Raw genomic sequence first — 27,981 nt, 5'->3', positions numbered from 1 at the left:
AACACTTGCAATTAATCAAGCAGAACATACTATGACGTAACAATAAACAAACCGAAAAACAAAGGAATTCGTGTGTAAACGAAAATTCAATGAGGTTAAACTTAATTATGACGGGATGACATCACGGTTTTTCAACACGTATTTATTCCATAATATTTTATATCACACAAAACAATACAATTTTGTTCATTCAGCAAAAGAATCAGCACACAATATTATTGGGATAATTATTCTGTACCGCTACATCGGTTGGCATGACAACCAAAGGAACAGATTATACGACTACAATCCATACACGCTGTAATCAACAAAAACAAACTACGAATAAATCTGGATCAACAACAACATGATAATTGTCATTCTGTCACTATGTTGTTTTCCTTTCCTCTATTTATCATGTTTTCTCAACAACCGCCAAAGCAAAAAAAACATGGAAATGACGAATTAAGATAAAACAAAAACAAAATTGACATGAAATTACAGAAAGGTTTTAATGGAATCAGGTTTCATTATACGTTTCAAGGTTATACGACCAACACTCATGAAATCCTGGTTAATATTGCATCACGTGGTGTAGCGTGGAGATATTCAGTTGAATGTAAATCAAATGTTTCATATGAAATAACTTAAGGAACAGCAAGCTAGAATGGAAAGTTAAAAGTCAACTCTTCCTCGCGACTTTGATCTGATGAGATTCTTCCCTGCTTGTGTGAAGCCACAATGCCAAGCATTCAACTCCTGAATGTTGTGAACACATGCAGCCAATGACTCAGCACTTTCATCCGTCAAACGGTTTTCGAACAGACCAAGAAACTCCATCTAAACAACAAAATAACTTAAGCTTGGAGGTTTAGGATCATGTTATGGTCGTCAATACCTAATTATGTTGTTGTAAAATGAGCAGAGTGGATTTGTAATAACATAAACTAAAAAGTCAAAAATAAACACAGCAAGTTTCTTCTCATGAAATTGTGACGTCAGTGATCTTGTTGTTGTTTGAAACATTTGGCACAATACAATTTTTTCGTCAAGAAATTACTAGGAATATGTAAATAATGTAAAACAAATAAACAATGGTTTGTTAGTATTTAAGTCAGTCTTGTTACGCAAAATTGCAGCACAAATTCTGTGTTACTTTTTGAGAATTTGTGTCGGTTTTACGCCGTTTTGCTTATGTTTAATGTTACTTAGTGGTTACATCAGCCGATTTTGATATTTTATTAAATTTAACACAGTTTCTAGGTGTTATATGATCTTTACATTTTTAAGTGATAAATCGCGAATGTAAAGTGTTGTATTCTTGAGCTGCAAACAGTTCAAGTGTATTGGTACAAAAGGGTACGCAGGTTTTATAGCCAAAACCAACACGCATAACGCCTGGAACGAAATTATTAGATACTGAGATGCGCAGTAATTTCGCAGGCGTATGTCGCATTGCCAGACACGCTGATTGCACGGCAAATCTAAAACGTCATTGCGTTAGGTCAACTTTAGGACACATAATGATACAATTAGACAACACCTCCCCGCCAATATTGGGTTATGAAACAACGCAAAATGACACTAATAACCATAATATTTTGGAGGCTTCGGACGCCGTTTCGGGCGCCGGGGTAAACTATCCCCGTGTGACAACTCCTGCGCCGCAGGTGAATGAGTATTGTCAGGACTAACGATAGTCTCAGGGGTGACCGTGTCGCGCGTATCGGCACGACCGGACTCTTCATCATCGGATACATCGCGTGATGTTGGGTGATCTGCTGGTTCATCTCCTGGCTCGTCATCTTGTGATGATGCATATCTGGGTCGAAGTTGGTCAATATGTCGTCTCCATATCGGACCTCGGGGAATAACTTTAACCCGAACACTTCGACTTCCGCAACGTTTGATGACCAGTGCGGGAACCCATCGTGGGTCTTTGTCATGTCGTGGTCCGTAATACAGTGCATAGCAAGGATCACCGACGTTGTATGTCCGGTTAACGCGTGTAGTGGAAACACCGGGGTTTAACTCCTTCCAACTGCTTTTCCTGGACATCATGTACTGGAGATTTCAACTTTTCAACTTCCATTGTTTCTATTTCGTCGCGTGGCAACCAACATTAAGCGCACCTCGCAGTTTTTTTTTTACTAAATAGGTGTTTTACTTCAAAAAACTATAAAACGCTTTATTCAAATATAATCCGAAAAGCGGAGCCGAAAATTTAACGGAAATGTAAAAGTAAGGGAATAATGCTGGGCGTTGTACAAATAAACAAAGAAAACCCACGTTTACTCAAAACATCACTGGCAATTAACTCAGAGTGTTCGTGACGTGTCTTTTCTCGTCACAGTGAGGAGAGTTGCTCTTCATTCTGCGGTCTGTGTTGTGTAACAATGCAAAACTCGCGAGACACAACACAAAGCGAGAGAACGTAAAGAGAAAGGCAAATTATCCGTTACACTTACGCTGTTTCTTTAACTCACATTCGTGCTATTTTCTTTTCACTAGAACTACCAACAACAGTTGTTCTCCGAATGTTTGCGGTATAAACACTGACGCATGCAACTCAAAACATTCCATCCCCAAATATCTTCGAAACCAAAAGAAAAAACGTCGCGAACCAAACAAACATAGAAAACCTTTTTTTGCAAAATCAGCCAAACTTGGAAAAGAATAATGTCCAATCACGTGACAATAGTGTGACGTAGCTGTTGATTGTAAGTGAATAGTTGTGAAAATTAACGTTGTTGACGCTGCAGTAGTTATGAAATCAGTAAGAAACAAATGAATGGTTTTGCGAGGAAATTTGACCCGGCATGAAAACTCAAACTTACAACTGATGTGTTTTGTCGTTAACACAGAGATACGAGTTCTACGTAAAGAGGAAGGGAGAAAGCAAGGACAGCCAGATTACATGGAAGAAACCTAAGGCCGGGTCCACACTCACGCTTTGCGCCGGCGGATTCTTTGTTTGTTTCATTATACGCCGGCGTGCGGTCGTACGCTCGGGACATTGAAACAAACAAAGAATCCGCCGGCGCAAAGCGTGAGTGTGGACCCGGCTTAAGCTGTGGGGTTTAACCACGTGCTCAGGGCGTCGATTTTTTATTGCGTGTCGAACATCTTGAGAAAAATTGTCGAGCTTGTCGGATGGTGAAAATGTCGTAATACTTCGATTACAGAATTTTTGTACTTACATCAGTTTAGAATACAGGTTGGAATAACGACAAAACAATTACTTTTGCATGTTGTAGGCCATGTCTCTTTTGAGGTCCGATTGGCGGAAAAGGTACTAGTTTCGTAACTATGAAACATGTTTGGTAACAATGCCACGTGTTCGTTAACAATACTCCATGTTTGGACAAAATGGCTAGTTTAACGCGCAAGTTTGCTGAACCTCAAAGCAAGAGATGGTTGGTTTTTGCATGGATATTTTCAAAAAAAATTGTTGCGTTTATTTAGCAATCTAAACAGAAACATTTATTTTGGGGGGTGATGGTGCCATTAAGTTTTCAACACTACGTAACCGTTAAATGCTGTTGTTCAATAATGTCAATTGAGGAGAATCAATCCTCAATTGATTTTTTGCACCAACGTCTTCAATACTTTTGCCACCAACATGTACAGCAAAAATTGTCAAACACATGTCAATAGGAAAATCGTTGGCGTCCAATCTTCGATAAAAGAAAACTAGTAAGATCGATGTGAATGTTGCAAGATTGGCGTGACCGATTTGTTAGGATAAATTAAGTTATTACAGTAAATCAATTTATGGACTTTGTAGATAACAGTAGCGTCTGTTCGTGGTACTGCATATCGGTAACTCATAATTTATTCACGCCGGCCGTTTCCAACCGTGTCGTTGAAAAAGGCATAAATCGGCATCCTGTACGTGTGTGTTGTCAATCAGGAATAGCAGAAAAAACACACACGTGCAGGGTGATTAGGAATAGCAGAAAAAACACACACGTACAGGGTGATCAGGAATAGCAGAAAAAACACACACGTGCAGGGTGATCAGGAATAGCAGAAAAAACACACACGTGCAGGGTGATCAGGAATAGCAGAAAAAACACACACGTGCAGGGTGATCAGGAATAGCAGAAAAAACACACACGTGCAGGGTGATCAGGAATAACAGAAAAAACACACACGTGCAGGGTGATCAGGAATAGCAGCTGCGAGAATAGCAGAAAAAGAGAGAAAATGCAAAACGAAACCTAAACGACGCAAAAGTTTTACTGAAAAGCACGTGTTTAAGGACGGTGTTGAGTTTGTTGAGATTTTTTGTTGCTTCTCCTTCAAAGTAAAGACGTCCGAATTAGAATGCTGACGTAATTTCAGCTTCAGTGAGAAGGGTAGAGGAGAATGCTGAGCATGAATTGAGGTCATTTTCAGTGTTACTGCTCAAACAAACAAAGAAGGTTAGGAGAAAATCACATTCCAGTTTTCTTGCATTATTTGTTCAAGATAATGAGACGATGTGTTATCAAGAGATCTTCATGCTGGTGGTTTGATTTTAATGGAAATATAATCGACCCAAGGTTAATGCTGACAATTCGATGATTTCAGTACTTCGACACCGGGTTGAAAAAAATATGAATTTAAAAAGTTCGGCAAAGAAAACATTTGCAGAATGGAAAAGAGAGAGTGGAAAATGTATTTTACCAAAACCGATGATGTCATATCACATACAAATGAATGCAACCGATGTGCGGTTTGTGAGGATTGTGGCAAGACGTTTAATTTGTTCTGCTTGATTTAGTGAATAATATTTTCCATCCATGATTCCTTTTAGGTTTATTTCACTTCACAACATCAAACGACACCGAGAGAGACATTGCAGGGGAGCCCAGTGGCGCGCGATGCAAGTTGATCGTGATTATCCTGTTTCGTATGTAGAACCGTCTTTGTTAAAACCAGTTTATTTTATATTTTTTGGATTGAATCTTGGGCAAAAATTTACCCTCAATTGTAATCCCTGAAAATACATAAAGCGACCCACGTGGGTATCACGTCTCACATGTTGTAAAATACTAATGTAAATTTCACCCTCAAGAATTTCAAACTTAAAGTCGCCGATTGTGGTTACTGCTGCGCCAAATTGTCAACAACATTTTTCGACCATTTTTACCGAAACTCCAGGTTTCAAATTAGAAATATCACATCAAATGTCCTGGAAGTCATATAATGTCCATTATTAGTCTCGGTATAAAGGGAAAAGCTACAGTTAGGAGTTACATGGAGACATGAATACTGTCAGCATTGAACTGATGTAGTTTGTTGCTTTAATTTCGATGTTTTACTTTTTTATTCCGACTAAGACATGAAATCACTCACCGGTTTCTTCAACAGTTTAATCTTCTCGGATAGATGTTTGGCACCAACGCTTGTCAGGCGGCATCCATCCAGATCCACATGTTCAATGTTGTGTATGCAGTCGGCCACGTAACCCGCACCATGGTCTTCTATATTGTTGTAGGAGAGGTTGAGCCGCTTCATCTGAATGAAATAACATCAATGTTAAACAAAGTGTGAATAACAACACAGATAAGTGATATCAAAAAAATCAGTTGAAAACACGAATCAAGCCAACAATAATTAATTTGCATTTTGGCAAAACCGATGATGTCATATCACATGCAAATGAGTGTAACCGATGTGCGGTTTGCGAGGCCTGTGGCAAGATGTACGTTTAATTTGTTCGCGCTTGAGCGCATAAGCGCGCGATGTAAGTTGATCGTGATTTTCCTGTTTCCTCTTTGTAACACACTGGGGGGGTGGGCGCAGCGATTTCGCGTTTGCCCGTTGACGCCTGACAGTGCGACACCGGGTACCGACATCAGTAGTCGAATCCCAACGAGGTAAAGCTCCCGAGTTTTTCATTAACTTAGCGTGACTTCGACGTCGGACAACACGATTCGGGACCCACTTCGCTACGTTGTGGACTTCTTTGAACCGAATCAATTTCACATGTTTCCTGCATGCAGGGAAATGGAATCCATTGCCGGGCGATAAAGTGACGCGATGACTAATCTAGGCTTGTCAAAGACAAAAACGCGAAACACCCACATTAGCGGATGCGTTAAGCGTGAGCGACTTCGGGTAAGACAGTTTCCTTATTAACTGTATTTGAATGTTTTCATTGCATTTATCGCAGAACTCCAAAATCCCCGCCTGCTTTGCGAAACACGATCGCTACCGACACAAGACTATATTCAGGCAATTTCGTGCAATGCCGTCCAACCTCATATTCAAACCGTGGTCGCTAGAGGATCTCGGTTTCTTTGATTTACTTCAGTCATTTGAAAGCTTTGAAACGAACACAAAGTGATCGCGCGATACATTCGTGTATTTTCACCGTGAATTTCACAACGACCTTAACACAATCGATACAACGTGTTTATTTTCATCGAAACCCATCCCAGGGCATCGGGCGAACGGGAAATTACAACGCGTACTTTAGCGATTGATGAGGGATAAGTGTGTTTTAAAGTACATCAAGAAAAGTAAGTCACCACGTTTTGCGAGTAAATTTGACCCGGCATGAAAACTGTGTAGTTTAACCACGTGCGTGTTGTCAATCAGGGTCGACATTACACAATCTTTTGCGTTGGAAAATTTGTAGCAAAAAGATTTTTTTCGAAAATTCGCTTCTTTGAGCTGCGAGAATAGAAGGAAAAATGAGGCAAAATGCATTGGAAACAAAACCAAAACGACGCAAATGTTTTGCTCAAAAGCGCGTGTTTAAGGACAGTGTTTAGTTTGTTGAGATTTTTTGTTGCTTCTCCTTCAAAGTAAAAACGTCTGAACTGGAATGCTGACGTAATTTCAGTTTCACTAAGAAGTGTAGAGGAGAATTGAGGTCATTTTCAGTGTTACTGCTTGAACAAACAAAGAAGTTTGGGAGAAAATCACATTCCAGGTTTCTTGCATTATTCTATCAAGATAATGAGACGATGTGTTATCAAGAGATCTTCATGCTGGTGGTTTGATTTTAATGGAAATATAATAATTGATTTGTAAATTTCAACCCAAGGTTAATGCTGACAATCCGACGATTTCAGTGCTTCGACACCGGGTTGAAAAACAACGAAATTAAAAAGTTCTGCAAAGAAAGCATTTGCAGAATGGAAAAGAGAGAGTGGAAAATATATTTTACCAAAACCGATGATGTCATATCACATGCAAATGAGTGTAACCTGTGGCGTGCTTGCTCTTTATTCGTAGTAAATCGAATGATGCGAACATGGCGTGACACATGACACGTGAGAGAATCGCAAGAAAAAGGCAACACGCCCTGAAAATAACACAACCAGCGACGGTACATCCTTACAACATATTATGTCGCTACATTACTCCCCCCCAGAAGCAGGTTTTGCACTTTTTGGAGGTCGGCCTCTCTTTTTAGCCTTTGGTGTAAGAACTGGCTGTGTTGCATCAATAAAGGCCGGCTTAAGGCGATCAATGGAGACTGTTTGCCGAGTTCCAGAAATATCTAACACAAAATATTTGTCGTTGCGCTTTACAACATGAAAAGATTCCTGATATGGAGAATTTAAAGGAGGACGGTATCCGTCTCTCGAACAAACACATACTCGCAAGTTAAAAGCAAATCAGGAACAAAAGTACGATAAGTTCGATGGCGGGACATTGGTACAGGTAGAACACGGGAAACGGAACTGCGAAGCGTTTTAAGAAATTGCGAGGGTTCAACGGCAGTGGTGGTGTGCGGAATGCAATCACCCGGTACAGCGATCGGTTCGCCATATACCAGCTCAGCGCTGGAGGATTGAAGATCATCTTTCGGCATGGCCCTGATTTCCAGCAACACCCAAGGCACCTCATCTATCCATTTTGAAGAGTTGAGTCTGGCCATCAAGGAACTTTTTAAGTGTCGGTGAAAACGTTCCACAAGACCATTTGCCTGAGGGCGGAAAGCTGTTGTGCAGTTGCGCTTAATACCAATAACATTGGTAACAGTGGCCTACAGATGCGATGTAAATTAAGAATCTCTATCGGAGCTAACTTGAGATGGAACGCCAAATCGGGCTATCCAATGGTGAATAAGAGCACGTGCGCAAGTTTCTGTGGTAGCATCGGGCATAGGTATAGCCTTAGGCAACCTAGTAAACCGATCAACGATTGTAAATAAGCATTTGTTACCTTGGCATTGTGGAAGAGGCCCAACAATGTCAATGTTGATGTGTTGAAAAAGGCTTGCAGCTGCAGAATAATGCTTCAATGGGGCACGCGTTTGTCTGCCAACTTTTGCCTTCTGACAAGCATTGCACTGCTGAGCTCATGTGCGAACTTGCTTATTCATGCCATGCCTGACAAATTTACTTGATACCAGCTTCTGTGTGGTTCGAACAGAAGGATGCGCCAACCCGTGAATCACGTCAAATACACGACGTTGCCATGGTTGTGGAATGATTGGTCGAGGGGAACCGGTTGACATGTCACATAAGGGCGTTAAACCGGGATCAAACTTTATGTCTTGAAGCTTTAGCTTGGTAAGCGCTGTGCGGTATACTTGTACTTATTGGCTTTGTTGAGCAGCAGCGAGGGCGTTGTAATCAAGGTTAATATATGCTTGATCTGCAGAGGCAATGTACGACCGGGACAATGCATCTGCAACAACATTTTGTTTATGGCGTTGCTGTCGAGCAGAATGCGGCTACGACTGCTTCTTCCGAGTGATTGCTAAAGGCTTGTGATCAGGGTACGCGGTGAACTTTCGACCTTCAAGAAAATATCGAAAGTGGCGAACAGAAAAATATGACGCCAAAAGCTCACGATCAAAAGTGCTGTACTTTGTTTCTGCGGGTCGCAGATGCTTGCTAAAGAAAGCCAACGGTTTCCAAAGTCCATGGATTTCCTGCTCCAATACCGCGCCAATAGCTTTATGCGACGCATCGATGGTTAATGCCGTTGAAGGCCGTGGTTGCGGATGGCACAAAATGGTTGCACGTTGCAGAGCCATTTTTGGGTTTTCAAAGGAGGCATTTAATTCAGGTGTCCACTGCAGCTGTAAATTTTTTCCAGAAAATTGTTACCAGATTAGGTACATGATTTTAGCAGCTGCAGGAATGAAGCGATGATAAAAATTAATCATACCAGCAAACTCTTGTAGGCCCTTGATCGTAGTTGGGGGCGGAAAACGTTGAATGGCTAAAACTTTGTCAGGAAGTGGCTGAGCACCGTTGCAATCGATTCGATGTCCCAGAAAATCAATTTGTGCTTTTCCGAAAACGCATTTATTCACGTTAATGACAAGGCTGCAAGTCGTTGAAAAGTTGTTTGAGATATGTGTGGTTTAACGAGGAACTCGCAACCAGTATGTCATCTAGTTAAACAAAGGTGAAATCCAATGACTGACAAACAGAATCCATAAAGGCGAATCCATTTGAAAGTTCCAAGTGTCTCACCATGGAGGCTGTCAGGATACGTAGCAGATCATTGCATATCTTGAAAGCAGGCAATAAATATGCGTGTACGATTTTGTAACATGCACTTTGCCACAACTAATGATGCCATATCACATACAAATGAATGCAACCGATGTTTGGTTTGTGAGGATTGTGGCAAGATGTTTAGTTTGTTCTGCTTGATTTAGTGAATAATATTTTCCATTCATGATTGCTTTTAGGTTTATTTCACTTCACAACATCAAACGACACCGAGAGAGACATTGCAGGGGAGCCCAGTGGCGCGCGATGTTAGTTGATCGTGATTATCCTGTCTCGTATGTAGAACCGTCTTTGTTAAAACCAGTTTATTTTATGGTTTTTTGATTAAATCTTGGGCAAAAATTCACCCTCAATTGTAAACCCTGGAAATACATCAATCGACCCACGTGGGTATCACGTCTCACGCGTTGCAAAATACTAATGTAAATTTCACCCTCAAGAATTTCAAACTTAAAGTCGCCGATTGTGGTTACTGCTGCGCCAAATTGTCAACAACATTTTTCGACCATTTTTACCGAAACTCCAGGTTTCAATTTAGAAACATCACATCAGGTGTCCTGAAAGTCATATAATGTCCATTATTAGTCTCGGTATAAGGGGAAAAGCTACAGTTAGGAGTTACATGGAGACATGAGTACTGTCAGCATTGAACTGACGTAGTTTGTTGCTTTAATTTCGATGCTTTACTTTTTTATTCCGACTAAGACATGAAATCACTCACCGGTTTCTTCAACAGTTTAATCTTCTTCGATAGATGTTTGGCACCAACGCTTGTCAGGCCGCAATGAAGCAGATCCACTTGTTCAATGTTGTCGATGCATTCGGCCACGTAAACCGCACCACGGTCTTTTATATTGTTGCAAAAGAGGTCGAGCATCTTCAGCTGAACGAAATAACATCAATGTTAAACAAAGTGTGAATAACAACACAGATAAGTGATATCAAAAAAAATAAGTTGAAAACACGAATCAAACAAACAATAATTAATTTGCATTTTGGCAAAACCGATGATGTCGTATCACACGCAAATGAGTGTAACCGATGTGCGGTTTGCGAGACCTGTGGCAAGATGTTTAATTTGTTCTGCTTGATTTAGTGAATAATATTTTCCATCCATGATTGCTTTTAGGTTTAATTCACTTCACGACATCAAACGACACCGAGAGAGATATTGCGGGAAAGCGCAGAAGTGCGTGATGTTAGTTGATCGTGATTATCCTGTTTCGTATGCAGAAACGTCTTTGTTAAAACCAGTTTATTTTGTAGTTTTTTGATTAAATCTTGGGCAAAAATTCACCCTCAATTGTAACCCCTGGAAATACATAGAGCGACCCACGTGGGTATCACGTCTCACATGTTGTAAAATACTAATGTAAATTTCACCCTCAAGAATTTCAAACTTAAAGTCGCCGATTGTGGTTACTGCTGCGCCAAATTGTCAACAACATTTTTCGACCATTTTTACCGAAACTCCAGGTTTCAATTTAGAAACATCACATCAAGTGTCCTGGAAGTCATATAATGTCCATTATTAGTCTCGGTATAAGGGAAAATGCTACAGTTAGGAGTTACATGTAGACATGAATACTGCCAGCATTGAACTGACGTAGTTTGTTGCTTTAATTTCGATGCTTTGCTTTTTTATTCCGACCAAGACATGAAATCACTCACCGGTTTCTTCAACAGTTTAATCTTCTCGAATAGATGTTTGGCACCAACGCTTGTCAGACCGCATTCACTCAGATCCACTTGTTCAATGTTTTGGATGCAGTCGGCCACGTAAAGCGCACCACGGTCTTTTATATTGTTGTAGGAGAGGTTGAGCCACTTCATCTGAATGAAATAACATCAATGTTAAACAAAGTGTGAATAACAACACAGATAAGTGATATCAAAAAACAATCAATTGAAAACACGAATCAAACAAGTAATAATTAATTTGCATTTTGGCAAAACCGATGATGTCATATCACATGCAAATGAGTGTAACCGATGTGCGGTTTGCGAGACCTGTGGCAAGATGTACGTTTAATTTGTTCGCGCTTGAGCGCATAAGCGCGCGATGTAAGTTGATCGTGATTTTCCTGTTTCCTCTTTGTAACACATTGAGGGCGTGGGCGCAGCGAAACGATTTCGCGTTTGCCCGTTGACGCCTGACAGTGCGACACCGGGTACCGACATCTGTAGTCGAATACCAACGAGGTAAAGCTCCCGAGTTTTTCATTAACTTAGCGTGACTTCGACGTCGGACAACACGATTCGGGACACACTTCACTACGTTGTGGACTTCTTTGAACCGAATCAAAGTCACGTGTTTCCTGCATGCGAGGAAATGGAATCCATTGCCGGGCGATAAAGTGACGTGATGACTAATCTAGGCTTGTCAAAGCCAAAAACGCGAAACAGGACCACGTTAGCGGATGCGTTAAGCGTGAGCGACTTCGGGTAAGACAGTTTCCTTATTAACTGTATTTGAATGTTTTCATTGCATTTATCGCAGAAGTTCAAAATCTCCGCCTGCTTTGCGAAACACGATGACGACCGACACAAGAATATATTCAGGCAATTGCGTGCAATGCCGTCCAACCTCATATTCAAACCATGGCCGCTTGAGGTTTTCGGTTTCTTTGATTTACTTCAGTCATTTGAAATCTTTGAAACGAACACAAGGTGATCGCGCGATACGTTCGTGTATTTTCACCGTGAATTTTACAGCGACCTTAACACAATCGATACAACGTGTTTATTTTCATCAAAACCCATCCCAGGGCATCGGGCGAACGGGAAATTACAACGCGTGCTTTAGCGATTGATGAGGGATAAGTGTGTTTTGAAGTACATCAAGAAAAGTAAGTCACCACGTTTTGCGAGTAAATTTGACCCGGCATGAAAACTGTGTAGTTTAACCACGTGCGTGTTGTCAATCAGGGTTGACATTACACAATGTTTGGGCGTTAGAAAATTTGTGGCAAAAAAATATTTTTCGAAAATTCGCTTCTTTGAGTTACGTGCGATTAATGCCGTCTCTTTGCAAGAAGTTCGCAAGGCAGCGAGAATAGAGGGAAAAATGAGGCAAAATGCATAGGAAACAAAACCAAATCGACGCAAATGTTTTGCTCAAAAGCGCGTGTTTAAGGACAGTGTTGAGTTTGTTGAGATTTTTTGTTGCTTCTCCTTCAAAGTAAAGACGTCCGAATTGGAATGCTGACGTAATTTCAGCTTCAGCAAGAAGGGTTAAGGAGAATGCTGAGCATGATTTGGTGTCATTTTTTCAGTGTTACTGCTTAAACAAACAAAGAAGGTTAGGATAAAATCACATTCCAGGTTTGTTGCATTATTTGTTCAAGATAATGAGACGATGTTTTATCAAGAGATCTTCGTGCTGGTGGATTGATTTTAATGGAAATATAATAATTGATTTGTAAATTTCGACCCAAGGTTAATGCTGACAATCCGACGATTTCAGTGCTTCGACACAGGGTTGAAAAAAATATGAATTTAAAAAGTTCTGCAAATAAATCATTTGCAGAATGGAAAAGAGAGAGTGGAAAATGTATTTTACCAAAACCGATCAAGCCATATCACATGCATATGAGTGTAACCTGTGGCGTGCTTGCTCTATATTCGCAGTAAATCGAATGATGCCAACATGGCGTGCCACATGACACGTGAGAGAATCGCACGAAAAAGACAACACGCACTGAAAGTAACAAAACCCCGACAGAAGCGTGTTTTGCACTTGTTGGAGTTAGGCCTCTCTTTTTAGGATTTGGTGTAAGAACTGACTGTGTTGCATCAATAAAGGCCGGCTCAAGGCGATTATTGGAGACTGTTTGCCGAGTTCCAGAAATATCTAACACAAAACATTTGTCCCTGATATGGTGAATTTAAAGGAGGACGGTATCCGCCTTTCCGAACAAACACATACTCGCAAGTAAAAATCAAATCAGGAACAAAAGTACGATAAGTTCGATGGCAGGACATTGGTACAGGTAGAACACGGGAAACGGAACTTCGAAGCGTTTTAAGAAATTGCGAGGGTTCAACGGCAGTGGTGGTGTGCGGAACGCAATCACCCGGTACAGCGATCGGTTCGCCTGATACCAGCTCAGCGCTGGAGGATTGAAGATCATCTTTCGGCATGGCCACACCCATGGCACCTCATATATCCAATTTAAAGAGTTGAGTCTGGCCATTAAGGAACTTTTTAAGTGTCGGTGAAAATGTTCCACAAGACCATTTGCCTGAGGGCGGACAGCTGTTGTGCAGTTGCGCTTAATACCAATAACATTGGTAACAGTCGCCCACAGATGCGATGTAAATTGCGAACCTCTATCGGAGGTAACTTGAGATGGAACGCGAAATCGGGCTATCCAATGGTGAACAAGAGCACGTGCGCAAGTTTCTGTTGTAGCATCGGGCATAGGTATAGCCTCAGGCCACCTAGTAAACCGACTTTTGCCTTCTGGCAAGCATAGCACTGTTGTGCTCATGTGCGAACTTGCTTATTCATGCCATGCCAGACAAATTTACTTGATACCAATTCTGTGTGGTTCGAACAGAAGGATGCGCCAACCCGTGAATCACGTCAAATACACGACGTTGCCATGGTTTTTGAAAGATTGGTCGATGGGAACCGGTTGACATGTCACGTAAGAGCGTTTAACCGGGTTCAAACTTTATGTCTTGAAGCTTTAACTTGGTAAGCGCTGTGCGGTATGCTTGTACTTCTTGGCTTTGTTGAGCAGCAGCGAGGGCGTTGTAATCAAGGTCAATATGTGCTTGGTCTGCAGAGGCAATGTACTACCGGGACAATGCATCTGAAACAACATTTTGTTTATGGCGTTGCTGTCGAACAGAATGCGGTTACGACTGCTTCTTCGTTGTGAATGTTAAAGGCGGTGAACTTTCGACCTTCAAGAAAATATCGCAAGTGGCGAACAGAAAAATATGACGCCAAGAGTTCACGATCAAAAGTGCTGTACTTTGTTTCTGCAGGTCGCAGATGCTTGCTGAAGAAAGCCAACGGCTTCCAAATTCCATTGATTTGCTGCTCCAATACCGCGCCAATAGCTTTATCCGACGCATCGATGGTTAATGCCGTTGGTGCCCGTGGTTGCGGATGGCACAAATTGGTTGCACGTTGCAGAGCCATTTTTGCGTTTTCAAAGGAGGCATTTAATTCAGGTATCCACTGCAGCTGTACATTTTAAACAGAAAATTGTTTATAGATTGGGGACATGATTTTAGCAGCCGCAGGAATGAAACGATGATAAAAATTAATCATACCAGCAAACTCTTGTAGGCCCTTGATCGTAGTTGGGGGCGGAAAACGTTGAATGGCTAAAACTTTGTCAGGAAGTGGCAGAGCATCGTTGCAATCAATTCAATGTCCCAGAAAATCAATTTGTGCTTTTCCGAAAACGCATTTATTCACGTTAATAACAAGGCTGCAAGTCGTTGAAAAGTTGTTTGAGATATGTGCGGTTTAACGAGGAACTCGCAACCAGTATGTCATCTAGGTAAACAAAGGTGAAATCCAATGATTAACAAACAGAGTCCATAAGGGCGAATCCATTTGAAAGTTCCAAGTGTCTCATCATGGAGGCTGTCATGGTACGTAGCAGATCATTGCATATCATAAAAGCTGGCAATAAACATGCGTGTACGATTTCATTGCGGATTTTGTGACATGCACTTTGCCACAACTGATGACGTCATATCATATGAAAATAAATCTAACCGATGTGCGGTTTGTGAGGATTGTGGCAAGATGTTTAATTTGTTCCGCTTGATTTAGTGAATAATATTTTCCATCCATGATTGCTTTTATGTTTTTTTCACTTTACAACATCAAACGACACCGAGAGAGTTATTGCGGGAAAGCGCAGTGGCGCGCGATGTAAGTTGATCGTGATTATCCTGTTTCATATGTAGAACCGTCTTTGTTAAAACCAGTTTATTTTATAGTTTTTTGATTAAATCTTGGGCAAAAATTCACCCTCAATTGTAACCCCTGGAAACACATAAATCGACCCACGTGGGTATCACGTCTCACATGTTGTAAAATACTAATGTAAATTTCACCCTCAATAATTTCAAACTTAAAGTCGCCGATTGTGGTTACTGCTGCGCCAAATTGTCAACAACATTTTTCGACCATTTTTACCGAAACTCCAGGTTTCAATACAGAAACATCACATCAGGTGTCCTGGAAGTCATATAATGTCCATTATTAGTCTCGGTATAAGGGGAAATGTTACAGTTAGAAGTTACATGGAGACATGAATACTGTCAGCATTGAACTGACGTAGTTTGTTGCTTTAATTTCGGTTCTTTAATTTTTTATTCCGACTAAGACATGAAATCACTCACCGGTTTCTTCAACAGTTTAATCTTTTCGGATAGATGTTTGGCACCAACGCTTGTCAGACCGCATCTACTCAGATACACTTGTTCAATGTTTTGAATGCAGTCGGCCACGTAAACCACAGCACGATCTCCTATCCAGGGGTTGTTGCAGGAGAGGTCGAGCATCTTCAGCTGAACGAAATAATATCAATGATAAACAAAGTGTGAATAACAACACAGATAAGTGATATCAAAAAACAATCTGTTGAAAACACGAGTCAAACAAGTAATAATTAATTTGCATTTTGCCAAACCGATGATGTCATATCACATGCAAATGAGTGTAACCGATGTGCGATTTGCGAGACCTGTGGCAAGATGTACGTTTAATTTGTTCGCGCTTGGGCGTATAAGCGCGCGATGTAAGATGATTTCGCGTTTGCCCGTTGACGCCTGACAGTGCGACACCGGGTACCGACATCAGTAGTCGAATCCCAACGAGGTAAAGCTCCCGAGTTTTCATTAACTTAGCGGGACTTCGACGTCGGACAACACGATTCGGGACCCACTTCGCTACGTTGTGGACTTCTTTGAACCGAATCAAAGTCACATGTTTCCTGCATGCGAGGAAATGGAATCCATTACCGGGCGATAAAGTGACGCGATGACTAATCTAGGCTTGTCAAAGCCAAAAACGCGAAAACAGGACCACGTTAGCGGATGCGTTAAGCGTGAGCTACCTCGGGTAAGACAGTTTTCTTATTAACTGTATTTAAATGTTTTCATTGCATTTATCGCAGAAGTTCAAAATCTCCGCCTGCTTTGCGAAACACGATCGCGACCGACACAAGATTATATTCAGGCAATTTCGTGCAATGCCGTCCAACCTCATATTCAAACCATGGCCGCTAGAGGTTCTCGGTATCTTTGATTTACTTCAGTCATTTGAAAGCTTTGAAACGAAAACAAAGTGATCGCGCGATACGTTCGTGTGTTTACACCGTGAATTTTACAGCGACCTTAACACAATCGATACTACGTGTTTATTTTCATCGAAACCCATTCCAGGGCATCGGGCGAACGGGAAATTACAACGCGTACTTTAGCGATTGATGAGGGGTAAGTGTGTTTTAAAGTACATCAAGAAAAGTAAGTCACCACGTTTTGAGAGTAAATTTGACCCGCCATGAAAACTGTGTAGTTGAACCACCTGTGTGTTGTCAATCAGGGTCGACATTACACAACGTTTGGCGTTGGAAAATTTGTAGCAAAAAGAAGTTTTTTGAAAATTCGCTTCCTTGAGTTACGTGCGATTAATGCCGTCTCTTTGCAAGAAGTTCGCAAAGCTGCGAGAATAGAAGGAAGAATGAGGCAAAATGCATAGGAAACGAAACCAAAACGACGCAAACGTTTTGCTCAAAAGCGCGTGTTTAAGGACGGTGTTGAGTTTGTTGAGATTTTTCGTTGCTTCTCCTTTAAAGTAAAGACGTCCGAATTGGAATGCTGACGTAATTTCAGCTTCAGTAAAAAGGGTTGAGGAAAATGCTGAGCATGAATTGGGGTCATTTTTTCAGTGTTACTGCTTAAACAAACAAAGAAGGTTAGGAGAAAATCACATTCCAGGTTTGTTACATCATTTGTTCAAGATAATGAGACGATGTGTTATCAAGAGATCTTCATGCTGGTGGTTTGATTTTAATGGAAATATAATAATTGATTTGTAAATTTCGACCCAAGGTTAATGCTCACAATCCGACGATTTCAGTACTTCGACACCGGGTTGAAAAACATGAATTTAAAAGTTCTGCAAAAAAGCATTTGCAGAATGGAAAACAGAGAGTGGAAAATGTATTTTACCAAAACCGATGATGTCATATCACATGCAAATGAGTGTAACCTGTGGCGTGCTTGCTGTTTGTTCGCAGTAAATCGAATGATGCCAACATGGCGTGCCACATGACAAGTCAGAGAATCGCAAGAAAAAGGCAACACGCACTGAAACTAACACAACCCGCGACGGTACATCTTTACAACATATTATGTCGCTGCATTAATCCCCCCAAAAAGCGGGTTTTGCACTTTTTGGAGGTCGACCTCTCTTTTTAGGCTTTGGTGTAAGAACTGACTGTGTTGCATCAATAAAGGCTGGCTTAAGGCGATCAATGGAGACTGTTTGCCGAGTTTCAGAAATATCTAACACAAAATATTTGTCGTTGCGCTTTACAACATGTAAAGCTCCCTGATATGGTGAATTTAAAGGAGGACAGTATCCATCTTTCCGAACAAACACATACTCGCAAGTAAAAAGCAAATCAGGAACAAAAGTACGATAAGTTCGATGGCGGGACATTGGTACAGGTAGAACACGGGAAACGGAACTGCGAAGCGTTTTAAGAAATTGAGAGGGTTCAACGGCATTGGTGGTGTGCGGAATGCAATCACCCAGTACAGCGATCGGTTCGTCATATACCAGCTCAGCGCTGGAGGATTGAAGATCATCTTTTGGCATGGCCCTGATTCCCAGCAACACCCATGGCACCTCATCTATCCAATTTGAAAAGTTGAGTCTGGCCATTAAGGAACTTTTTAAGTGTCGGTGAAAACGTTCCACAAGACCATTTGCCTGAGGGCGGAAAGTTGTTGTGCAGTTGCGCTTAATACCAATAACATTGGTAACAGTCGCCCACAGATGCGATGTAAATTGCGAACCTCTATCGGAGGTAACTTGAGATGGAACGCCAAATCGGTTAAGAGGCCCAACAATGTCAAAGTTGATGTGTTGAAATCGACTTGCAGCTGTAGGATAATGCTTCAATGATGCACGCGTGTGTCTGCCAACTTTTGCCTTCTGACAAGCATTGCACTGTTGAGCCCATGTGCGAACTTGCTTATTCATGCCATGCCAGACAAATTTACTTGATACCAGCTTCTGTATGGTTCGAACAGAAGGATGCGCCAACCCGTGAATCACGTCAAATACACGACGTTGCCATGGTTGTGGAATGATTGGTCGAGGGGAACCGGTTGACATGTCACATAAGAGCGTTAAACCGGGATCAAACTTTATTTCTTGAAGCTTTAACTTGGTAAGCGCTGTGCGGTAGGCTTGTACTTCTTGGCTTTGTTGAGCAGCAGCGAGGGCGTTGTAATCAAGGTCAATATGTGCATGACCTGCAGAGGCAATGTACGACTGGGACAATGCATCTGCAACAACATTTTGTTCATGGCGTTGCTGTCGAACAGAATGCGGTTACGACTGCTTCTTCGTTGTGAATGTTAAAGGCGGTGAACTTTTGACCTTCAAGAAAATAGTGAAAGTGGCGAACAGAAAAATATGACGCCAAAAGCTCACGATCAAAAGTGCTGTACTTTGTTTCTGCGGGTCGCAGATGCTTGCTGAAGAAAGCCAACGGCTTCCAAATTCCATTGATTTGCTGCTCCAATACCGCGCCAATAGCTTTATCCGTCGCATCGATGGTTAATGCCGTTGGAGCCCGTGGTTGCGGATGGCACAAAATGGTTGCACGTTGCAGAGCCATTTTTGCGTTTTCAAAGGAGGCATTTAATTCAGGTGTCTACTGCAGCTGAAAATTGTTTTTACAAGAAAATTGTTTATAGATTGGGGACATGATTTTAGCAGCCGCAGGAATGAATCGATGATAAAAATTAATCATACCAGCAAACTCTTGTAGGCCCTTAATCGTAGTTGGGGCGGAAAACGTTGAATGGCTAAAACTTTGTCAGGAAGTGGCTGAGCACCGTTGCAATCGATTCGATGTCCCAGAAAATCAATTTGTGTTTTTCCGAAAACGCATTTATTCACGTTAATGACAAGGCTGCAAGTCGTTGAAAAGTTGTTTGAGATGTGTGCGGTTTAACGAGGAACTCGCAACCAGTATGTCATCTAGGTAAACAAAGGTGAAATCCAATGATTGACAAACAGAATCCATAAGGGCGAATCCATTTGAAAGTTCCAAGTGTCTCATGATGGAGGCTGTCAGGATACGTAGCAGATCATTGCATATCATAAAAGCTGGCAATAAACATGCGTGTACGATTTCATTGCGGATTTTGTGACATGCACTTTGCCACAACTAATGATGTCATATCACGTGCAAATAAGTGCAACCAATGTTTGGTTTGTGAGGATTGTGGCAGGATGTTTAATTTGTTCTGCTTGATTTAGTGAATAATATTTTCCATCCATGATTGCTTTTAGGTTTATTTCACTTCACGACATCAAACGACACCGAGAGAGACATTGCAGGGGAGCCCAGTGGCGCGCGATGTGAGTTGATCGTGATTATCCTGTCTCCTTTTTGTAACACATTGGGGGTGTTGCTTAATATTACGCTACATATTTAAGTTTGCATTCATGTACTTGGGTTGCATTTCCAGTCTGTCATTGTTAGGAATCTTCTTTCCACTGGGTTACGGGTAAATAGGCCATTTTTAGGCCGTCTTGTCAAGTGTGCTTCATTTCAAAGTGTAGCGATAGCAACGGTTGTACTTTCACGTAAGTTGTGTTTTTCGCGTCCTTCTGTGTGATTATTTCCCAGCCGTTTTGGCGTCAAATGAATCTCAAAACATGTCTAGTTTCTAAACAACATGTTTTTCCAAACATGTCTAGTTTGTGTTGTCAAGTGATTTGATGGCTACTTTTTTCCTTGATCTCCGCTGACCGTTAGTTGTCTTTGTTCTCCGCTTTATGTAATGGGTGCTGTCAAGTTGTGCTCTGTTTGGATTGCATGATTCTTCAACTTCCCCTGAGCGTTTTGGCGTAAATTCACTAAGTTTGGCGTTTTTTAATTTCGTATCCAAAATTGTTGATGGTAAATAAATATTGTTGGAATGTTTGCATCAGGTTTTCAAGCAAAGTCAGGTTGGGAAAACACAAGAAATAAAACTCACATGCGATCTTATGTCAAATGCGTTAATCCAATAAATTTCCTATCTATCATAAATATTATTGTTAAGACTCGGCTTGAGGCTCATATTTGACAAATACGTCGAAACAGGAGGCGTGGGCGCAACGAAACGATTTCGCGTTTGCCCGTTGACGCCTGACAGTGCGACATTGAGTACCGACATCAGTAGTCAAATTTCACCGAGGTAAAGCTCTCGATTTGTATAATGACCCCGGCACACAGATGTTTTCCACTAACTTAGCGTGGCTTCGACGTCGGACAACACGATTCGGAACCACAGTCGCTACGTTGCGGATTTCTATGAACCGAATCAAAGTCACATGTTTCCTGCATGCGAGGAAATGGAATCCATTACCGGGCAATACAGTGACGCGATGACTAATCTAGGCTTGTCAAACCACGACTTGATACCAAAAACGAGAAACACCCACGTTAACGGATACGTTACGCGTAAGCAATCTCGGGAAAAACAGTTTCCCTCTTCGCTACTTTGGAATGATGTCATTCTCCAATAATCCAAAATCTCTGCGTGATTTGCAAAACATGCTTGCGACCGGCGTACAAAACAATAGCCAACATGTATCGTACAATGCCTTTTCAATCACATAATAATTTACTGGTTTTAAAATGCATAAACAACATCTTACCGGTTTGCTTTTCCTTTGAATCACGAAGGTGAGATTCTCGAGGTCGGTCGGGAGGAGCGATGAGTCACTGAGGTCGATCTCATCAGGGAGTAAGGAAGACACGGATGAAGTTATCTCCTCATCGTTCGCTTCATGAGCCCAGCTACAACATCGAACTATCACTTGATTGGTTGGTTCCTTCATATACGACGATGCGAGATTCTTCAGCAGCTTCTTCTTCGCTTTCCAATCTTCACGTGAACATACAGGAACTACGGCTTCAATATCGTTGAAAACTGAAGAATCGCAAATTCCGAACGCGAACTTGGCAACAACTTCCCATCTGTCCTTGGTAAGTCGGGTGTATTGTGTCGTGAATTCTTTTAAAGGCATGATCGTCATCAGGTAAACCGCGGAGAAGAATTCTTGCCAAATGAGATGTGAAAAATATCTACGTTTGTGTCCGTCCAGTATCGTCAACTTAAAGTTTCCCTGCTTTGTAATTGAGGTGTTCAGAAAAGCATGAACAGTTGAGTCATTAAGGTTTGCATTTTTGAAATCCTGAACTTTGAATACAACTTTCTTGTTCCGAAATCCGTCCCAGGCCAGTTTTGAAAGTTCGTTCAACTGTCGATTTTCATCCTTGAGGTGATCAGTTTGTGAGTATTGAACACAAGTAGATGCCAGAACACGGGTTTGCGAAAAATGCTGAATATCATCATCATGACTCAGCAGGTAGTTGACGGTCAGTATGAAATTAACCGGAACGTAACAGTAAGAGAACAAGTTAGTGTTTTGTTCAAGTTTGTTCTGTAGAGAGTCATATCTTGCACCGCATATCTGTTGTCCAAGTTCTCTCTGTGAGTTTGGAGTTAAGCCGAGTATCTGAGCAATAAACCTTGGTCGATGTGAAGGATGGAGTTTGTAGAATGGAGCTGGTCGTGACGTGAAAATCTTCCGGGAACGTGGAAGCAAATTTCCACTCAATAAATGCTTGAGATAAACTTCTGCTTTGTTCTTTTCATCTGACAGGGGAGTGGGAACTTCACTTGAGAATGATTTAAAAGCTGCTTCATCGACTCCGTCGAAAACAAAGAGAACATCTGGATCACCATTGATTGCTTGCATTATGCCTTGAGCTACCTCCGGAGAGTATTCCCTGCTAATTAGCATGGCGTGGAGGAGAAACCGAAGGAAAGTCATGCTTGTTTCGAATTTTATATTTCGGATTACAATGTAGAAGATGAAGGATATTTTCCCAAACAACTCTCCACGCAAAGCTTGTGAAGCCCATTTTTTGCAAGAAGTTGTTTTCCCGATGCCCGCTTGACCGACAACGCCGACAATATTTCCATGCTTTTCCACGTACTTGAGTTTTGCTTCCACTTGTTCGGGTTCAAATTTCCATTCTGCTTCTTTTTGTGCTGTTTCCTTTGCACGAGTAAACATTTCTTCAGGGCTGATGTCACCGGATGGTCGATCGTAAACTTTAGCCAACTCCTCTCTACGATGGTAATGCCCTTCTGCTTGAAACTCGTCATCAATTTGTTGTGGTTTGCTGACTATGGATAGGTTGACTGGTGTTATGTTTCGTTGGGTAATTTCTGCAAGTGATGATTCTTCACTGGCGATGGATTCCACTTTATCTTTTAAAGTTGACTTCAGTTCTTCGCCTACAACAGGATTTTTACTTGCAAAAATATCGTCTGACAAAAGCTATGACGCAACGAATTTGCATGTGCTGATAAAACAATGACGAAAATGTTCGTCTTGTTTCAATCAACAAGAACTGACATTCAGATGTTTGATTATATAGCGTAATGACGTAATGAAATGTTCCTTCTAGAACGGATAATGTTCCGCCACTTGTCGCTTCATGGTGTTGGGATTCGACAAAACCCAAGCCCCGAAACGATTTGTGGTCGAAACGCGAAGCACGAAATGTTCGAAATCCAATCAGTACTTTCTAAGATTGTTTTCTGTAGTTTCAATAATACAGCGGAAATTATGAAGTTTTTGTATTGTTGTTAGCTGCAGACAGAGTGTACACTCTGTTTCGACCTGTGAGGTCTCATACTCTGTTGGTTGTTAGTTGGGTACCCGGCGGATCGACGCTGACCGAAAGATACCACAAAGTGAAAATTAGTTTGCCCGCTAGTGTAAAAGCTAGCACAGGGCTGCATTGATGAGACCTTACATGTCGAAACAGTGTGTACACCCTGTCTGCAGCTTGGTTTAATATCCTTATTTTTATGTCTGGTCACGTAAACTTTTTTTTACACCTCACTCTTTTGTCATGATTTGTTTCACCCAGAATGTCTCGATTAGTTTTAGGCGCTTGTGTGGTTTAGTTCTGAGGTAGATGTGTAACACGTTAATTGGTCAGAATTTTGGCGGGCGAAATAATCAGTGACCTAACCCAGTTGTTTACTTGTGGTGGCTCGTAAAGAGGTTGATGTTGTTTTGATGGAAACTAGGTCGCTAAGTTGTGTAGGTAGAGTATTGTAATGTTTTGTGTTCCAATCAGAATAAAGTCAATTTATTCCGCAAACAACAAAGAATAATCACATAACTGATTTGGGTGAGAAGAACTAATTGTTTTGCCGGTTGATGCTGACAGGAGGACAGTCGCGCACCACTTATTTTTGGGCTTGGACTCTGTAGTTTTGGTAACGTCATAGATTTATGACATACCGATTGGTCATTTCTCATTGAAAACGAAAACTTTGTTTCTTTTTTTTTTGTTTCATAGTTTTTATACTATATGTGCATTATGGCCCTTACAAACATAGGAGTATTTACCATGACCAGGTTTTAGCGGAAGGCCGTGAGTGCAGCTTAACCTGAACGTTCACCAAGTTAGGGTTGGCAAACCTTGCTCGAAATCACAGTTTGGGTTGGGTAAGCTATTAGTTTCGACCTATGATATCTCGCCCCTTGAAGGTTAGGCAGAATTTCAGGGGCGCCAACTAACTTCGGTCACACAAGTAATCATTCCACCACCGGTGTTTGTGTGAGTTTTCACTAATCTCGATATTATGTTCGTACTCCGAATGAAGCGTTGACCACTTTAGTTCAAACAGAAGGTAAGCACTGTTGACTAGTGTATTGTGTACATAAGTAACCTTGTTTGCATGCTTTCCAATGGTGATGACTTTGTACAACTTGTAATCTACGATGTATAGAAAACGTTCATTCAACACCGAAGTACATTTAATCGCTGTCTGACGAGCAAAGTCTATCACTAGATTTACAAACGAGTCGATTTCTACTCAACAATTGTTTTTTTTCGGACTTTTACTAACTTTTTGTGCTGGTTATTAGAATTACTATTAAACCTTGTTATTGATTTGGAAGCTACATTCGATTACAACTCATAGCCTCTGCCGTCTGTTTGAAAATGTTGTCTAACTTTTAACGTTAAAACATCACACAAGCCCCGTCCGATTTACTGTTTTTCAAAAATAAATTGACAACGACAACGAAATAAAAATATGCTTTTTTTGTGAATGGTTTAATACAAACCAAGCAAAGATTATTAAGTGATGGATTAAGGTTTACTCGCTAATATTATACACAGTAACCCTTAACCCTAAAATGCATTGAGTAGATTTTTATTGTGAAAGTTAAGTCAAGTTTCGTGGCTGTTGTACCTTTTTTCTATGATCACGGACAAGAATATCAGAGCACGTAAATTCCCTTAGGGGGATACACCACAATTGTGCACTAGACCCTGCGATCGTATTCAATATTATAGCAGGAAATTGCGACTGTTCAAAATAAACTTTTATTCAAATCCGTGTTCATATCTGTGTTTGTGTTTAGCATAATTACAGTCAGATCAAAATATTTAAACACAATAGAAATATCTGTCAGACTCAGAGTCGAAATCGACTCAACGTTAAACTCAAGGATTACAATAGCATAACAATGCTTAGTGTGACGTAATATGACGTTTAAAGTTAGATAAACCTTTTTAAATGGTCGATTTCAAGTTTTAAGCCCACAATTTTTGATAAAACTAGCACAAAAGTTAGGAAATCAACACATTTTGTCAAAAATAAACCGACATGTTGGCAATTTTAATATCAGTTTAATGCTACAACCCCTACATTTTTGTTGCAGACAACACATTATTCTACCAATGTTTACTCACATTTTTCCTGTATTTCTAATTGTAGGTTGGGTTGTTGTGGTGTTGCATGTTGATCAACGTTGAACTGTTGTGGTGTTGTCTGTTGAACAAATCTGACCTGTTGTTTAATCGTAACTGGTCCGGTAAGGACTGGTCCAGTTGTGTGGATGTGTTGGTCGCCAAGGACAGGGCCTTCTCCTTGGATATTCTGCACAGGTTATGGCTTGGTGTAAATAAGGAGAAAAGAATATTTTCAACAAAAAATTTAGCAAAGCATTTCTGTCGTGACGTTAAATTAAACCAATCGGTTTACATTACAACATTATATCAATAAAACCTGTAGGAGTAAAACCTTAATTAAGCTTAAAAACAAAAAAAAATTGACAACTACACCAAACTAACCAATCAACGTTTAATAGCGCAGATAAATAACCGACTTACAATTTCACGTTCTCCAGATGTTCCTTGAAGATGTTCTGGGTTATCTACATGTTTGGGAGCAGTTTGATTCACATTTTCATCTGTATCGCTCGATTCCTCACTGGAGCTATGTTGTGATGAGTCATCCGTCGTCTCTGATGACTAAGCAAAATCACACATTACATCTAATTGCTATCTCCACATTACCACTTACCACTACACGTTGTGCAGATGTTCCTGGAACATCAACTATGTCATGCTGGCTGGTCGTTGGTAGAACATCCAACATTTGTGAGAGATCATCCACATCTTTTGAACTTCCAGCTTGGTTGATATATGAATGTTTAAGTGTTGTATGGAACATGTTAATTTTAATCACAATAAACAGGTTTATCAACGTGTCTGCAGGTATTGTTATAAACGCTAACAAGTAGAGAGGAGTTGATTTAACGTTACCTTGTTCTTGGGGTGAAGAAAATGACATGTTTGTCTGCAAAGATTTGATACGATTTAAAACAAAATGAAATAAACAGAACATTCATGAAAACATTGTTTTTAGGAAATCGTAACAATGATATTCGCCTGTTTAATTTCAATGCATAACTTATATTATAACTGCCCTTGGTCAGGTTTTCAACATTACTTGACCCAAGTTCGATTCACTTTCGACCATACAACAAATAATATCCTTCTCTATAACAAAACCTAATTCCTAAACCTGCAGGTTTCATTGCACGAAGTCAAACATACAACATTTAAATGCAGGCTCGATTAATTCAGCAACAAAGCCTAACTTTCGTAACAATTAAAGGTTCCTTTGACATCCTGAAACAAACCCCATGCATTTAAATGTTTTTGGACGTCATACACTTCTGATAATAATTAACAATTCCCTGCATTCACAACAACAAACCTTCTTTGAACAACATTCACCCAAGCACGTCACGCTTCAGTGAACCACCTGCTCTTTCTGGAGAGAGAGGTTGATGGGAAGGTTGGTCGTGCATTTGGCAAGCTGAGGTTCCCGGTAAACACTGACATCGACCGCGACAAATGTAAACGCTTCGTGTTTTTTTCGCTCAAACCAGACAAGCTAAAACTTCTACAAAATTATTTCCCCCAGTTTTCCCATTAAATTATTTCAATAAAAAACAGAAATATTACTTTCACATCATTTGTTGTCGATTAAAGTTAGTTTTGATCTTGTCAGATTGACGACTGACACCAACATTCACCAAAAGATTACTTCATTCAACTTCGATGGAATTTCACACACGACTTTCTCTGTTTAACCTATTTTAACTTCAGCACTGGTTGGAGATATCAGGGCTCCAAATTGTGACAAAGCAAGCAGTAATCGTGTAGGAATCATTAATGCATCAAACCCACGGTCAAACGTCTCAAAACATTTACATTCACGTAATGGAATATCACAAAGTTCTAGAATCGAGATTTTTTCATTTCTTAAAAAATTATATTGTTGTTAAAACTAAACCATATTGTAGACTGACAACATAGACATTTGTTTAGGTAGCGTTGATTGATATTTAAATTTATTTTGAGAAGACAAAACTTTATATGTGACCCGTGTTTAACTTCAGGATGGCGAAGGTTCGATGTTCTACCGGATGGAGAACATTTCTTACTTGGTAAACTAACCTGGTAACAGAACAAACAACAAGTCGGCTTTATTACGGGAGAAAAGTCAATTTTTATGTTTTGTCAACAGAACGGCCCTACTTACTAATATACTGGTGGCAGTTAATACCATATAAGGGCATGGAACGAATGATGGCAAACATTAAAGTTTGTCGCTACGTGAGCGTCCGATCAGGTACGAGCAGTTTCAGGCAAACAATGAAAGTAGTTTGAAGGCAGTTTCCCATCTTAACTTGGTAACTTGAATGAAATCATCCAACATCAGCTCGACATCTTGGGTTGTCGATATTTATGATAACACACAGTTATTTTCAGTAAAGTTTGCTCACAACATATCTTAACGTTCAAGTTGTTCCTCAAAACTCAACAAACAGCGACATATTTTTTATCATGATCTCAAACCTAGT

The 27,981-nt window shown here is 40.6% G+C and overlaps 1 protein-coding gene across 1 annotated transcript; it reads right to left on the bottom strand.

Moving 5' to 3' along the window:
• Positions 1-209: 209 nt before the first annotated feature.
• LOC145905972 (protein NLRC5-like) lies at positions 210-26,445 on the bottom strand. Its single transcript, XM_082993320.1, has 8 exons — positions 26,372-26,445; positions 26,130-26,239; positions 25,937-26,077; positions 25,517-25,703; positions 21,382-23,033; positions 11,127-11,288; positions 5,323-5,484; positions 210-819 (listed from the first exon to the last, which is right to left on the bottom strand). The coding sequence occupies exons 1-8, from the start codon at positions 26,397-26,399 to the stop codon at positions 655-657; spliced, it is 2,607 nt and encodes an 868-aa protein (XP_082849446.1). The 5' UTR covers positions 26,400-26,445; the 3' UTR covers positions 210-654.
• Between the last annotated feature and the right edge of the window lie 1,536 nt (positions 26,446-27,981).

The sequence above is a fragment of the Ascidia mentula genome, chromosome 6, assembly GCF_947561715.1.
Source record: "Ascidia mentula chromosome 6, kaAscMent1.1, whole genome shotgun sequence".
Taxonomy (NCBI): Eukaryota; Metazoa; Chordata; class Ascidiacea; order Phlebobranchia; family Ascidiidae; genus Ascidia; species Ascidia mentula.
The sequence above is the reverse complement of the archived record's forward strand: the minus strand, read 5'-3'. Positions and strand labels throughout refer to the sequence as shown.

Coding starts and splice junctions, on each gene's coding strand:
- LOC145905972 (XM_082993320.1), bottom strand. CDS start 26,399: ATGTCATTTTCTTCACCCCAAGAACAAG. Junction 26,078..26,129: donor CATCTGCACAACGTGTAGTG/GTAAGTGGTAAT, acceptor GATTTTGCTTAG/TCATCAGAGACGACGGATGA. Junction 820..5,322: donor TTAAACTGTTGAAGAAACCG/GTGAGTGATTTC, acceptor TTTGTTGTTTAG/ATGGAGTTTCTTGGTCTGTT.